Here is a 16,411-nt window from a genome sequence, read left to right on the forward strand (position 1 = left end):
AAGGTAAACTAAGTGAAAAAGAATAATGAAGACATAACATGCCCTTATGTTTAAAACAGTGACCATAAATCTTGATGTAATTCTAGTTCACTCGGCAGAATTATTAAATAACTGGTCTACGACTAGTGACAGTTACAGTTACAATATAGTAACAACAAAAGTATGAAGTCAGAATTACATAACACAGACCAAAGGGGTAGGTTGAGTCTAATAAAGTTAATCCCAACAAGGAGATTCCCTGGAGTTGAGTAGAACAAAATTAACCAGAAGACAGATTTAAAATAACATGTGTCAGACACAGTTTGGAAATACGTACTACTCAGTCTGATATGTGACATCTTAACCATTACACAAAACTGCAATACTGTAGTTTTTAAAGCGCTTCATTTCAATGTATGCCTTCCACAGATGACCCACATGGGCCAAAACATACAAAAGACAGTAAAATAAATAACTTCATTTGTGTTATACTGGATGGTGTTCTTCTTAAGGTTTTACATTCTACTCACCTATTGCCCCTAATGATAGCGATTTTGACTGACCATGCCTAGTGGATCAGGAACAGGTGTTGTCATGGCCTGAAGGTTAAGTCTCTGAAACGAAACCCAAGCCATGAATGACCCAGGCCTCTTCAGTGGGTCCAGCTAGCAGTTGGTTGGAGCGGAAAGAAAGGAAAACTTTTGGCTAGAAAGAGTAGAGGAAATTACAAGGTATGCAGGAAGGCACATTCAAGACTGGTTTGCTAAATGTTATACACTGAGGTGGGGCTGCATGGCTGACATGAATATGTAAGGCATTTTGTCCTCAGCTCTGAAAGTGTTTGTAATTCTAGATTTTTATTCCACCTTTCACTGACAAAACTTTGTTACTGAAATTGTTATTGTAAAATGTTCATCATAATATTAAGTTTAATTTAACAGCAAATTTGAAGAAAGGAAACTTTAATGTGATTGAATTATCTTCTCCTTTCCACCGACAGGTTCAACCAGTTTTTGTGGCGTCGGCGACAAATGCAAAGGTTCAGCAATCATTCTCTCCAACTGGCTCCAACAAATCTTGTCAGCCTTCGGTTCTTGGATGCAAGGTGCTTACCAGTGGAGGGAAACCCCAGGCTGTTGTTGCCCCTGTGTCACCTTCGGGCAGTGCCTCCAGTAGATCATCTCCAGCTATGGCATCTGTTCCTAGCGGGACACCTGCCACAGTGGTTGTTGGCGGAATGCCTGTAACAGGCAGTGGGAAGAGGCCAACTGCAACAACAAGTCCCATCCGACCAAACTTCAGTAGAAGTGACTTGTGAGTTCAGTTTCACATGTAGGAAATTAGTATGAATTCAGGAGGAATTTTCTTATGCACTGTTAATATAGCGTTGGTTACATATAGTGCATATTGTTATGCTCAGTAAAGCTTAGTCAATCTAACTTCCGTGTATTACAGAATCTCATCCTGAGATCAGTTCCTGTGTTAAACATACTGTCAGCAACTTTTCATATATTTTACATACTTTTGAGGACACCAGTAAACTGGACAAAATATGTTCATGAGACTTAAACTTACGAAATTCCACCACATCAAACAAATAAAGCATTTGTCACCATATAAAGACCTCAGATATAAAGTAACCACCTTTCACAATGAAAATTTTTAAATAAATAATGTTATCCCTTCTCTGGGTAAAATTCTTATGTACAATTCTGTAGCACAAACAGATGTTTTCCCTGTATCGTTCTGTGGCCCCTTTTAAAAACACAGTCCCATTGCCCATTCTTTATGTTTTTCTTAATTTTTTCTTATTCTTCCTTATCATCATAATACTTACATTTACTGATCCTTTCCTCCATCATTATACATTAGCCCCATAAATACTGATTTTTTTCTGGATTATTGCCTCTATCATCTGATAAGTGTTGATTTAAAACTGGCTTTATATGTAATTTTTCTTAATAAAATAATTTGCTCATCAAGATTCTCCCACCTGGTCACCTGTTATTATACTTGACAGACAGATGCAACTATTGTAAACATCCTTGAGGGTTACAAATTTCTAAAAATAACATCAGTTCTTAATGAATTATCAGTATCAGCATTACTGCCACATAGTGTACATCAGATCCATTCTTAACAATCCCATGAAAGGATCACTGCATATCTTGAAACTAAGCAAAATTTTACATTTGTAGTGTACTGCAAAACTCAAGTGTCTGTGGGGTGTAAGTATGAGAATATTTCTGCTTTGAATACAGTTCTCTTTGACTGGGTTGTAACAGAAACATTAGACACTTGGATTCACATCTGAGTTGTGCTGACAAATTACAAAATGTACCTCAAGAAGAATACCACAGCTTCTGAAATACAGAATAGGATAATTTCCAAGGAATGTGGTGATAACAGTAACAAAAATCTTAGGAATATTGTTTTCTAAATATTTTCGGATTGGTGTGATGCTCTGTGAATATGCAGGTTTTAAGATGTAGCACAGTTGCCAGATGTCTGTTATCCCAGAAGTTACTGGGTAACATATTAGTAATTATGTCTGTTTATTTGTGCTTATAATGTGACCCCTATTTTTAATTAAATTGAAATTGAGAACCCCTTGTCATATGATAAGGAAATATTGTAATATTGTGACATGACAGATGAAAACTGGAATAACAGACCCAGAAAAGATCCACTGCTAGTCATCAGCGCAGTAAACACATTTCCAGCATTACAAATGACCATGTAGCAACAGAAGAACTGTTGGAAGTGGTGCTTCCTACACAGTCCATGCTAAGGCTATATAAGGAGAACCAGCTGGAGGTTTCATTCAGTCAAGAACATGAGAGTTGCAAGAGAGTCCATCAGGCAGTGAGGATAGGAGCCATTGACCATGGAAGCTGAGCCATAACCTAACAATGGCTAGTGAAGATAAACTGAGAAGAATTACCATGTGCTGTAGTGGATTGTAACATATGTATATTAGGCATCAGTTTATAGTTATTTGTAGTTATGTGTTATAAGTGTTCAGTAAATCCAGTTACCATTCCATACCTCATGTCTAATCACCAAATCATTACAACCAGTGTCAGAAGTGGGATAATTATATTGGATTAATCAAATTTTGCATCATCAAATTGGAAACCATGTGACAGTTAATCATGGTGGTGTTCGAATGCCTGGTAGCCATCATGGAAGAGATGAAGACTGACCGAAAACAGATGATAGCCAAGATGAAAACCAATCAAGAAGGGATTAGAGCTGAAATGAAAGCCACCCAAAAAGGAATGGTGGCCAAGATGGATTCCCACGACGAGGAGTTGAAGGCTCTGATGAAAGCCACAGTAAAGGCCAGCCAGGAATAGTGAGAGCTGAAATTAAGACTGGCTTGGAATAAATGAAGGCTTCAGAGTCAGAGGCCAATCAAAGAAAGCTAGAATGCATAAAAGCTGCCCACATGGTTACCACCCTACAGGGCCAGACTTCACATATTGTACATGGAGCCTCTAAATGACCAGTGTTTGAGAAAAGGTGATGGTTGCAACCAAATGGAGCAGTGGCACAAGAGATCAGGGCATAAAATGGCAGCTACATCTGGAAGACAAGAAGATACCAAGCGATACCCTCAGGCAGACCCTAGAGCTGGATATCATAAAGGTAGTATCCAGATCTTCCATCAGACTGAAAAAGAGTGACAGGACATTGTGGAGGGGCCGGCCCCCTCCCAGGAAGAAGAAGAAATGGCAGTAAGAGGGAGCAATGTGACATTGTGGATGAAAGCTAGAATAACAAACCCAGAAATGACATCCATCGCTAGGCCGCAGAATGGTAAACATGTTTCCGCAGTAACGAATAACCATGCAACAACAGGAATTGTTGGAGCTGAGGCTGTATAATGAGAACTAGCTGGAGTTTTCAGTCAGTCTGAGAATGTGACAGTTTGCAAGAGAGTTGCCAGCCAGCAAGGACAGGAGCGATTGACCGCAGAAGCTGAAACATAACCTATTAATGGCTAGTGTAGATGAACTGGGGAGAATTAGTGTGTGTTATAGCGGACAGTAAAGCATGTAGATAGCAGTAGTGCTATAATTACTTGTAGTTACATGTTAGAAATGTTTATTAAGTCCTGTTACCAATCCAAACCCCATATCTAATCACTAACACATGACAATATCTTGAAATCAGTTTTACTCTCTGTAGAGAAATTAATTTACATGGTCTCAACTTGACATTCATGGAGCAGAGCAGTGCAGATTATTTCATCTTATTTCACTTGGCACTGCATGGGAACAGTTTGCATCATATCCTGTTGACATAAAGTCAAAGTAATAAAAATTTCTATTTTGTGAATATATCCCATAATGTGCTTTTATGTATACTGTATATATAAATTGATTTTGTTACGGAATTTAGGTTTACATAATAGAAGTATATGTCCCTATGAAACATAGCTGCCACCCTGTCAGACTAGCAGAGTAGCAGGGGATCGCAGTATGAATGGAAACTTCATATTGACCAATTAGTAGCTAAACTGAGTTCAGTTTGTTATGCTATTAGGACAGCAAAAGGTTTTATGTAACAAGAAACCCTTAAGATGATTTATTTCTCCTATGTGCATTCTGTTATGGAGTACGGTATAATTTTCTGAGGTAATACGTCTAACAGTATCAATGTCTTTAGGATACAAAAGCGGATAATTAGATTTATTATAAATGCAAAAACTAGAGACTCCTGTAGGGATCTATTTAAAAAATGAAATATATTGCCAATGTATTCACAATATATATACCTGATAATACTGTTTGTCATAAAAAATAAAGATCTGTATTAATCGAATCATGAGATTCATAGCTTCAGTACTAGACATAGCACAAACTTGCACCTTCCTACATCACGTTTGACAGTTTTCCAAAAAGGACCCTACTACCCTGGTATCAGAGCTTATAATCATCTTCCACCTCATATAAAAAGTCTGAGTAATGAAATGAAACTATTCAAACCGATGCTAAAAAGGTTTCTTCTTTCCAATTCGTTTTATTCCTTGGATGAATATTTTAACTGTAAAGTAAACTAAACACCTGGGTTATACTCCCGACTAAGTAAATTTTCTTTTGATACTTATAATCTGCTCATATATATATATTCATCACATCTTAGTACTATCAGCACATTAGTTTTAACATTTTAAACATATAGCTGTCATACGATGTACACAAGTTGTTCCATCTGTGTCCTGGGTATAGAGTGTGGGCATCTATGACTTGTTTGTTGTCTGGGTATTGTTTGTAAGTAATAATTGATGTAATGTCCTAATAAATAATCTGCTTTTAGATATTAGACCAGTGTTTGAGATACTGTATTGTGGAGATGAATTATTTATGTATTTATATTCGTATCTTGTTAAAGTGATGTGACTTGTCTGGTTTTGTCTGTGACTAATTCCACATCTACTGGTCATTATTGTACCACAAAGGATCAACGGAATGTTTAAATAAATTGAATTGAATTGAATCTTCACAGTCATGAAAATCTCAAATCTTAAAGCAGAAATAATTAAGCATCCAAGCTTTATACAATTCTTGGAAATCTAAATTTTATGTGAAAGTTCTTGACTATGAAACAAAAATAGCAGAATTCAAACATAACAGTAGAATGATGCTGAATTCCACCAGGCTGAGCTGTAGGCATGTTGTAGCAGTACATTATAAATATCCTTTAAATGTGCCCTTGGCCCTCCTGATTTTCTCCTTTCAATTAATTTTTCTGTCAACCTGTGGATAATTTACTCAGTGTTTACAAACACTTTCCACATGGCAGGAAGCTAAAATATAGCTGCGCATGTAATACACTCCAAATCCAGTATTGTTGTAAAGGTGTGTGTGCATTCATTCATGCATGCATACATATTCAATTCTTCAAACATAATTATGTATAATTTGATTATATAGATTTGTACTGTGCATTAACCTTTAAGAGCCGAGAGACGCCATATGGCGTCATTAAAATAAAGTCAAGGGGACGAATGACGCCATATGTTGTCGCGCAGTCCATGCGTGCGGCCAGCTTTTTAAAATCTAATTTTAAGTTATAAATTCTTTTTCAACTTACATAATTTTTGGTCACCAGCTTTATAAGTTGTCTCTCTTCCCACCTGCTTCGTCTAACGGAATGTTGGCTTCATGTGGAAATCTTGGAAACATCTGGAAATGCAGTCCCACATCACACTTCACGCACTTTATCTGGACGGTTCTTCGTTTCCCACGCGAAGAGCACACTCGACACCTCAATTTCGAAGTAGAGGAATTCGGCCAATACTGTTGTTTGGCCTCCTCTATTCGAAATGACCCCGATGAAATGGCAGGGGTTCGACCCCTGGGCCGTTGAGGGCGAAGTGGACGCACAAGAGCGAGACGAAATTCTCTGTGTGACAACAGGATGTAACTGTTCAGATCCAGGAGATGGAAAAATAGTTTATTTGTCCATTTCCAGGTTCGACGACAGATGCTATAACTGTTTGCCACAGTTTGCCCACAGCTCCACCTGAATAATTATTCACACTCCTCTTGCCACGCTGGTGTGGTGGTCCCCAGGTTGCCGATGAAGATGATGGTTCTTCATCGACTTCAATTTCTGATTCACTTTCTTCCTCATAACTCTCAGAGTCATCGGTACAACAGTCTGAATCGGTGTCATTTATAAGCTGATATTCAATTTCAGCGTCTTCCAAATACGAGGCCATGTTGGACAGCTAAACACAACGCTAGCCTTGAACGTTCTGACACTGCTCGGCTATATTTCAAAACAGACTACTTCTTGTTTGGCTATACGAGATAAAAGTCAGTGTTTCTGCAAACGAGTAGACACCGCCCACACTCGTTCATACCGAAAGGAACCTACGAACTGGAGAATGATGAACGAAGCGTAAACATCCGACCTTGTAGCAACACAAGCCATAGTTAGAGCATGATGTCACCAGCAGGCATTCAGACTGCAGAAATGTTTTGTGCAGGAACTGTATGCATTTTTGTGCACAGACGTTTGAAATTGAGGGGAAAAATTTTTTTGGCATCAGTGTCAAAAATTTTAGAGATTTTAAAATGGATAAATTACAGTAACTGATTCTATATTCTTTCTAGATAAAAGCAGCGTTTATTTCGTTCGTTTATCACAAAAATTGTAGAAATCACAGCATTTTGAGTAACATGATTACAATTTTTATTACTCTACAGTGGCAGGCGTTTAAATTAACTCCGTCCCGCTACCACTACCGGAATTTAAATGGCCGTCTCTTAAAGGTTAAAGTTCAGATAATAACATAGGGATGAGTAAATAAGTGACGATTAAGGCAAAAGTGGGCAGTTTTCTGGAATTTTGTAAAATATTAAAGGCTAACTTTATCATGTTCATATGTGAGAAGAAGCTTCAAGATATACATTGCATGATTGGAAATGATATTATAGTTGAGACTGGAATTACTAACACACAAAACAGGCATACAGTAATTCAGCCTGTGCCACTTTTAGCAGAATGCCTGGTTGCCACTGGATCATCATCTGCCAGGCACAAAAGATTCAGTTATTAATACTGCTCCACTACATCACCTGCACCACGAACACTGTCCTGGTAACGGACTGATACTGAATTTTCCCGTGTATTCCATGTCACTTTGTCCACAGCTATAGTTATTGGAGTATTGCTATTCCTAAATGCCATAAATCCCACGTTGTTGTTGTGCAGGTACTACAGTCCATGATTAGCCTTGGCCTCTTCTGCTATTGCTGTCCGTTGGTCATAATACTGTGACTTTTGTCTCCAATTTCTAAAGCCCATTGTCTTCAAGTCTTCTTCAACTGAATCCAGCCACCTGACAGGTCTGCCTACTTGTCAAGCAAGTCCCCTCTGGAAGTACCCCACTTCTATATAGAGACAGTACATTAAAGCTGTTTACAGAGTGGGGTTCTACCCTTTGCCTAACCTCCAACCTGGAGGACAGGATATCCCTTTTTGTCAGGATCATCACCTTTGACCTGTCCAGCATTGGAGACCCTACCAGTACCTACATTACTGCCAGCATAACTCTCAGGTTCATATAACTATGAAAGCCCCACCACTGCATCAAAGTAGGGATACCGGTGGGTGGTAACTGCCACATTAATATTAAAAAAGTAATATGTGTCAGTATGATTTTTTAATATAAATACAGTATCTAATGAAATGTAAAAGTAAGTAAGGCCGTGAAGGCCCATAGGGTTGTGAGACGTTAAGGGTCTCGCATTACCTTGACAGTCGGCTCAGAGATGGCGGTAATGTTATCAGCCTTACACGCCGGCCGCACTTTACTCCCCAGGAAAATCATTTAATTAATTCCTGGTACTCATTTCTGTTAGAGGCTGAGTAAACCCCAGGGCCTAGTGTGGCCGGAAGGATTAAGTCAATTGAAAAAAATCCAATGGCCTCATCGGGACTTCAACCCGCGACCTTCCAGCTTGTAGCATAGTACCTTAACCACTATGCTACCGCGTACCCCCCATCTAATGAAATGTATTTCAGATATTTGTTTGTTGTTTGCTTGTTTTCACTATTAATGTGAATCTTGTTTTTGTCAACACATATGTCATACTAATTAAGCTCCACAGTGCATTAATGTTTCACATTCCCTTCTGCTGCAGAATTGAGCAGCAACTCAAGACAGACCAGGGTGGAGCATGCATGCCGGACACATGTACACCATTTCAAAGTACAAGTGATGCCTGTAAGCGCCTCATACGTTACCACGTGTTCAATGAACAGCTTCTTTCACAGCAAGACCTGGAGAAGGCAGATGAGTTTTTTGAGGCAACAGCTAAACATCTGTTGGACAAGTTCCGACAAATGATGAACAAATACCGCTATCTCCTACTCATGGAAAGCATGGTAAGTTGTTTTATTTCAAAAGGCATCATACCCTAACAACATCCATTTGTCCCGTTTATAGTGTTGAATTTAAAATGCCTGTGATTTTTATGCACAAGAATAAGGTTTGTTTCCCTAATTTGTATTATTACTTTTAATCAGACTTTCTGAAAAAAATTGAAGTCTGTAAAACTTTCTTTTATAGAAGACATAGAGCTTCTGTGCCCACAGAAGTAAATGTGTACAAATTCTCAGAGCTTCACATTTTTCTTTTTGTTAAAATCCCAAGATTATGATAATTAAAAGTACAAAATTAACCAAAGATGGACTACATAATATTTATGAATAGATAAAAGGTACATGGTGCAATGCAGAAGTTCCCAACATTTTAATTGTGCGTGTGAATGGTTATGAGTACATCAAATGCTGCTAGGTGTCTCCCCAACACCCTTCTTGAATCAGTGTGGCAAGCAGCATCAAGTTGAATGGTTGGGTTTATTGGTGGTGAACATATTTCCATTGTTGTGTTTCTGTGAGCTTGCGGTTTTGCAATGGCTGACCTGAGGGAGCAGCGTGTCTGTATAAAGTTTTGTTTTAAACTTGGGAAAACCGCTGCAGAAACACACAAAATGTTGAAGCAAGCTATTGCTGACAACAGTTTAGGCCAGACACAAACCTACGACTGGTATAAGCATTTAAAAATGGCCGAACATCGACTGATGATGACAATTGTTCGGGACAGCCGTCAACTGGCACCACACCAGAAAATGTCAGGAAAGTTAGGGATCTGATTCTGCAAGATCATAGACTGACCATCCAAGACCTCTGTAACACCTTGGGACTAAGTTATGGTACATGTCAACAAATTTTGTCAGAGGAACTGAACACGAGGATTGCGGCAAAGTCTGTGCCACGACTGCTGCAAAATGAACAGAAGCAGCATTGCTTGGAAGTCTGCAGGGATCTTCAACAACAGCTTCAAGAGGATCCAAACTTTCTTTCAAAGGTTGTCATTGGTGATGAAAGTTGGGTTTATGGCTGCAACCCTGAAAGTAAGCAGCAGTTGTCGCAACGGAAGAGCCCTTCTTCACCTCGGCCAAAAAAAGTTTGACAAGTCAAGATTAACATTAAGTCCATGTTGATCTGTTTTTTGGTACTGACGGGATTGTTCATAAGGAGTTCGTCCCTCCTGGTCAGACAGTCAATAAAGAGTTCTATCACAGTGTTCTAAGGCGTTTGAGGGAGGACATGAGGAGAAAACATCCAAAAAGTGGGGCATGAATGACTGGGTATTCCACAATGACAACGCATGACCTCATACGGCTTATATTGTGCAGGAATTTTTGGCTAAAAACAAGATGGCAGTTGTTCCCCACCCACCGTACTCGCCAAACTTAGCTCCATGCGACTTTTTTCTCTTCCCCAAGACGAAAATCAAGTTGAAGGGGCGAAGATTTGATACAGTTGAGGAAATTCAAGTGTACACACTCCCAAGGGGACTACTTTGAAGGTTATGGTGCAGAATAAGATCCAGGTATGACATAATAGTTTTTATTAATTTATTTTGGGAACTTTTGGATTGCACAACGTACATAGATGTGTATAAAGAGTAATAAAATATGTGAAAGGTTATATTTATAAATATCATATTTACACATTGAGCTCATCTTTTATTCCATATTTTCATTCTGAGTATGTGGGGAATCCCATGTAAGAATTCCATGCCATTCTCTTTCATACAATGCTGTGAATATTAACTATGCAGTTTATTCAATAAATGGGCCACTAGTATATTATAATAATGCTATGATCATAAAATTGTAGGAATTCAGAGATTTGGTATAATCTGGTATAATTTTCAGTACAATATATGAAATGCTGTATTTGAAGTCATTTTTAGCACAAAACAAAAAATTAATACAACAAAGATGAACTTAATTTTTAGCAGTTGAATCAATTGCTGTAATTATGTTTAAGCTAGTACAATAAATTTTTACAAAAAGGACAAGGTAGAATATACGCTGTATTTGGCTTTATACTGGGAGATCGAAAAGTCACGCACATCAAACTGAAAGTTGTTATAAATTGTATTGCAGTTAATATAATCATATCTCCTACCGCTAGATGGTACTGTAGGAGTACTAACAACGAGTAGAAACGCCATCTGTTGTGTATCAGTAATACAACGTCTGCAGTCTGCAGTATTGCGTGACAGACATGTCATTTTCCCAAGAACAACAAGTTTTCAATGTGGAACATTATTTTGCCAGTCATTCTTATGCACGTGTCACAGACAAGTTAGGGAATATCTGGATTCTGCAGTTCCTAACAATTCGACAATAACGAGAATAATCAACCGATTTCGGGAATGTGGATCAGTTTCTGATAGGAAGAGATCCAGGAGACCGGCCAGTTTGACTGAAGCTAAACTGGATGACACGGAGAAAATGTTGCAGCATTCCCCTTCAAAAGGCCTGAGGAGACTATCAGCACAATCAGGGATTTCATACGGAAGTGCTCAGAAAGCGATGAAGTAGTTACACCTTCGTGCATATCGTGTTCGCTGTGTGCAGAAACTGAGGGACCTGGATAAAGAAAAACGCTTAATGTGTAGATGGTTTCAGACATTTGTTGGCATCCATGGAATTGAAGTCTGATCAGGTTTTCTTCACTGACAAAGCGTGGTTTCACCTTAGTGGCTACATGAACAGTCAAAACAGTAGGATTTGATCATCTGAAAATCCATTTGTGTTACATGGAAAGCCCTTGCACTGTCAGAAAATTGGAGTGTGGTGTGCTGTATCACGTCGTCGAATAGTGGGCCTAATTTCTTTGAAACAACAGTGAACAGTCCAGTGTACCACGACAGCATTACACACTTTATTGCGCTTATTGAAGTTGATGAACGTGAGTGTTGGTTGCAGCAAGACTGTGCCACATGTCACACATCTAATGAAACCATGCAGTTCTTGCGCGAGTTTTTTGGTGACTAACTCATTTCGAAAGGATTGTGGCCCCCGCATTTGCCGAATTTGTCACCCACAGATTTTCTCTTTGGGGGTACCTCAAAGGAATTGTCTATCCGCATACACTTGATGACCTCAAGAGGAACATTACAATGACGATTAACAGCATCATTTTACAGGTGCTCCACAAAGTGGCCTCAAACATGGTATTGCTGAACAGGGAAGCCATTTCGAGCATATGTTGTAAAGACATGATTTGATTTTGCATTTCTAAGATGTAAGGTTATATACATTAATAGTAAGTGCTGTATGTCTTGTAGTTTATGCATTAAACCAGCAAAATATAATTGCTTAGAGTGCTGTGCGCGACTTCTCGATCCTCCTTTAAAGACACACAATCCCTCCCAAAAGTTCCCTTTCAGAATTTGGGTGCAGCATATAAGAATTTATTAAAGAGAAAATGGCATTGCATTGCATTGCCTAGATCCAGTGAAGGTGTGGTAATCTACGCTCATCAATACTGACAGTGATGAAGAAATGAAGATATTGAGCTGCAAAGTTGCAGTAAGACAGATGTTCAATGCAATTTACAGCCAGCATCTTATTATAATGAAAGAAGTCCGAAGTCATTTAAAAATAAAAAATGATGTACTTGCAGGAATGATTGATTTCATTTCAAGACCGCGTAACTTTGGTCATGCATCTTATATATGGACAAATACAGCACTAAGAAGTGAACTCTGAATATGTCACACAAGTAATATATTCTCTGGGGAGCGTAAGCTTAATTGCACACTTTCTCAGTGCTTTTGATATTATTGTATCATGAGAATATAATGCTGGTAGCATGTGCTTATCAGTTTCTGTAAGATGCAAATTGTTTTTGATTTGCTGACAGCGTGAGGTGAATACTTCTGAGCTGATGATGATTGATCGCATGTTCGTAGCAGAGGAACATGGCCTACTAGAACGCTTAAAAGAAGAGGAACGCAGGGCAAAGGGTGAGTTTAGAAGGGTCACTAACTTTATTAGCACATGTCAGAGATGGTTCGTGTCTGCTGTAAGATGGAGCATTATTGTATACTGTAAACTGAATATGCATCAACATTTAAGTAAAAGCAGTTATCCATCAGAACATTATCATGGTTCCAGTACACTGAACTCATGCCATAGCCATCCACAGCCCTAGTCTCACAACTTCTACTGGGACCATTTAATGCTGGCAGTGGAGTCTGTCTTCAGCTCCTTGCTTCGTTTCTTGTACCAAAGTGTATATGTGAAACTTTGGGAGTCAGACACCAGTGGATCTGCGTCCACAAAGGATAAATGGGATGTTGGTGCTAGGTTTGGCTGTTCATGTTCAGTACACTCAGGTGTTTTGAGATACTAGATATTAGGCATAGGGGTCTGATAGGACTTCAGAAGAGGATACACTAAGAACAGCAGTGGGCAGTGGATGTGTTATCATTGACAGGCCTGGAATATGTCTGTGACCTGGTGTGAGGTGGTATAATGTTGAGGTTAGCGCAGGACACTCTTTGTTCACCCACTGTTGTAGGGCTAAAATAACTTCCTCTCAATTTAAGTCGAGAGGAATAGGCACCATACATTAGTTTGCACTATGTGCTAGTTAAACACTTCATGAGATGAAGAATTCTATCTTCCGAGACATAATGCAGTGTAGTCCGCTGTAAGTGAATTGACATTTCAGAGGAACGTGTTGGTTCCATCTTCAAGGTCAAATAATAAGCCAAGCAAGATACCAGCTTGAACCCAGTAGCAAGCCTTGTTACCTGCTTCATGCTGGTTTCTTGCTTGGCTTATTCTTTGACCCTGAAGATGGAGGAGACATGTTCCTCGAAAACATCAGCTGACTTTCAGCAGAACACAGCATTGTATCCCAGAAAATAGAAATCTTCATAGCCACCACTGTGAGATCGTCAGACTTACACATTATGAAATGTAATGAGACAGTATAACCATATCGTAAGCAGCCACGTAAGTGTGAATGGGCATCAGTCGATGAATAATAAAATCAACAATAATTTTAGCAATTAAACACAAAGATGTATGTGTACATAGGATGGTTCCTTATGAGACACCAAGTGACATACTTTGAGTGAATTACTGAAAATATTATCTGTACAAATTTTAGTGAGTGCTTCTGAAAGCAGAGCACTGCAACTGCTTTGATCTGCTCTTGACTCGCTGACTGCATTGCTCCTGACAATGGCAGAAGGACAAGAAACGGTGAAAGCTCTCTTCCAGCAGGGGGCTAGCACTGCCTTCATTTATTATGAAGGTGCTGTATATTACCCATGGCTGGCACCCCAGCTGAACCAGTTGCCAGACAGCACAACAGAACACATCTTCATAAGTCCAAGGGAGGGGTTTGGGCTTAGATGGCTTCTTGTGCTAACATGCAACAGCACACATGCTTCCAAGTTAGCTCACATGTGGTGAGCAAGTCAAACCTACACTCCAAAAGGTGACAGGCTGGTACCAGGCGTACTATTGAACACTCAATATTATAGTAGTATCTAAGGTTCATTCCCTGGTTTTTAAGGTGTTCTGTGGTACACCAGTTACAATAGTAATTTGGTTGTTCAAAACCAGTGTTAGAGCTCTGTGATATTAAATTATTATACTTCATATTTGTGTCAGATCCAAGAGATATAGTATTATGCACATCGCCAAAGAGCTGAATAAATGTGTAACCAGAATTTACATCAAGACATGGTATATAAACCATACAAACATGTCCACCAGAGGAGATGTAATGGTTTCCTATACTGTAATTATGGCACTTGCAGAATTATTTTGCATGAAATGTGTGGATTTCTAATACTTGTGTGAAATTCATGACTCTTTCCCATAGAGCTTGGATGATTTTTGGAGCTAGAATGCCCTTGTTCACTGGGCACTCACCCATGATAACTCTCAGATGCTGAATATAAATGAAATCCATCACATCTGTTCCAAGCACTAGCAAGGGGCACATCAGGCTGCGCCATAGCTCAAGCGGTTAGTCGCTGGCTTCCCACCGCAGTGGCCCAGGTTCGATCCAGGGTCTGGTCAAGTGGGATTTGTGGTGGACAAAGTGGCCAGGGACAAGTTTTCTCCGAGTACGTCGGTTTCCCCTGCCAGTCTTCATTCCACCAAATTCTCCATCACCTGGGGCAGGCTACAATAGACCAGTCAGTGGCCGCCGTGCTGAGTGGGCCCAGTTTGACTCCACCCCCCACCCCCATACCCCCTAAAGGGGCACATCAGTACATATGGACATACAGGTGGCATTCAAAAAATGATGTCCTCATATTCAAGGAGGCACAGAACTTTATGTACACTATTTATATGAAAAAGTAAAAGAGACCAGTTCTTTCATTCAACCACTGTTTAAAGGAATTGTGTTGTCATATTCCAGTTGGCAGCCAGCAATCTCTCTTATGTACCTGAAATGAATTGAATATGAACTGAGATGTGATTAAAAGAACAGGGCTAGTTTTCATGTAGGCTTTGCATTATACTACAGATAACATGTAAGATGTCACTGGTATGGAAAAGAAAGAACTGCAAGAATATTATACTGATATAGGATATATGTGTGCCTCATGTAAGTGTGTAATGAAAACTTAACAGGTTTTAAAAATATATAGTGATTTTTAGAAAACTTGTGAAGTGTGTTTTAAAAAACAATTTCACAAACAAAATACATTTCTTTGAACATTGAAAATGAGAGCAGACAGTAAATAAAAGTGTAGGAGCTCAGACATGGTGAAAGAGGAGTGTCGTTAATGCTTTAAGTCAGAACCTCTGTTATAAATGGAAATTGAGACACAAAAATTATGTAAGTCCTCTAACCGAATTAAATTTATGCAAGTATTTTATTACCAACATCTGAAGTATATCATGTGTCAGAAATGAGAACATAATAAAGATGTCAGTGCAAAAATTACACCTGGTATTCCAGTCCTGTCATTGTAATGAAAATTATGAAAAACACACTCAGAAGGATGGTTGTCAAAGCTGCAGTACAGTTTCATTTCACAGCTACAAGGAAATATTAGCAAGCAATGAAATGTTCTTACAGAGAGCTTCATTAACAGTTAAGATACCTACACCACATGTTTGATTTAGAACTCAGGATAGAAGGTAAAAAGAGAGTGGTAATTAAAATGCATTGAAAGCTATATACACAGTGTGATGATAAACCTCACAAACTGACATTATTACAGTAGTAGTACTAATGCCATCTATCAGGGATGAACGGAACTAGTTACAGAGAATGTTTATTTATGTGATGTATAAGTTTCAACTTGTTTGGTTGATGCATGTGAGGATTACAGTTGTTTTGGTGAAGTTAATTTTCTCGTCATGTGGAAGGTTTCAAAATGTCGAATAGTGCATATGGTGGAACAATTTTTATCAAGAGCAAGTGTGGTTGAACGGCATAAAGGGTTCAAAAAAGCTCACAAAATGAGAATGCAAAAATTGCAGGAGATAAAAAATATTGACTGCTTTTTTTTTTTTTTTTTTTTTTTTTTTTTTTTTTTTTTTTTTTTTTTTTTTTTTTTTTTTTT

General features: G+C 38.7%; 1 protein-coding gene across 1 annotated transcript in view; it reads left to right on the forward strand.

The window, feature by feature from the left end:
* Positions 1-920: 920 nt before the first annotated feature.
* LOC111870447 overlaps positions 921-16,411 on the forward strand; it is a gene marked incomplete at its 5' end in the record, with an annotated part of 19,454 nt that continues 3,963 nt past the window's right edge. The window contains 3 exons of the mRNA XM_033753850.1: positions 921-1,293; positions 8,643-8,886; positions 12,730-12,832. Coding sequence (XP_033609741.1) covers positions 921-1,293; positions 8,643-8,886; positions 12,730-12,832 — 720 coding nt within the window. The remainder of the gene's footprint in view (positions 1,294-8,642; positions 8,887-12,729; positions 12,833-16,411) is intronic.

Source organism: Cryptotermes secundus, unplaced genomic scaffold, assembly GCF_002891405.2.
Source record: "Cryptotermes secundus unplaced genomic scaffold, Csec_1.0 scaffold1558, whole genome shotgun sequence".
In the NCBI taxonomy this organism is placed as follows: Eukaryota; Metazoa; Arthropoda; class Insecta; order Blattodea; family Kalotermitidae; genus Cryptotermes; species Cryptotermes secundus.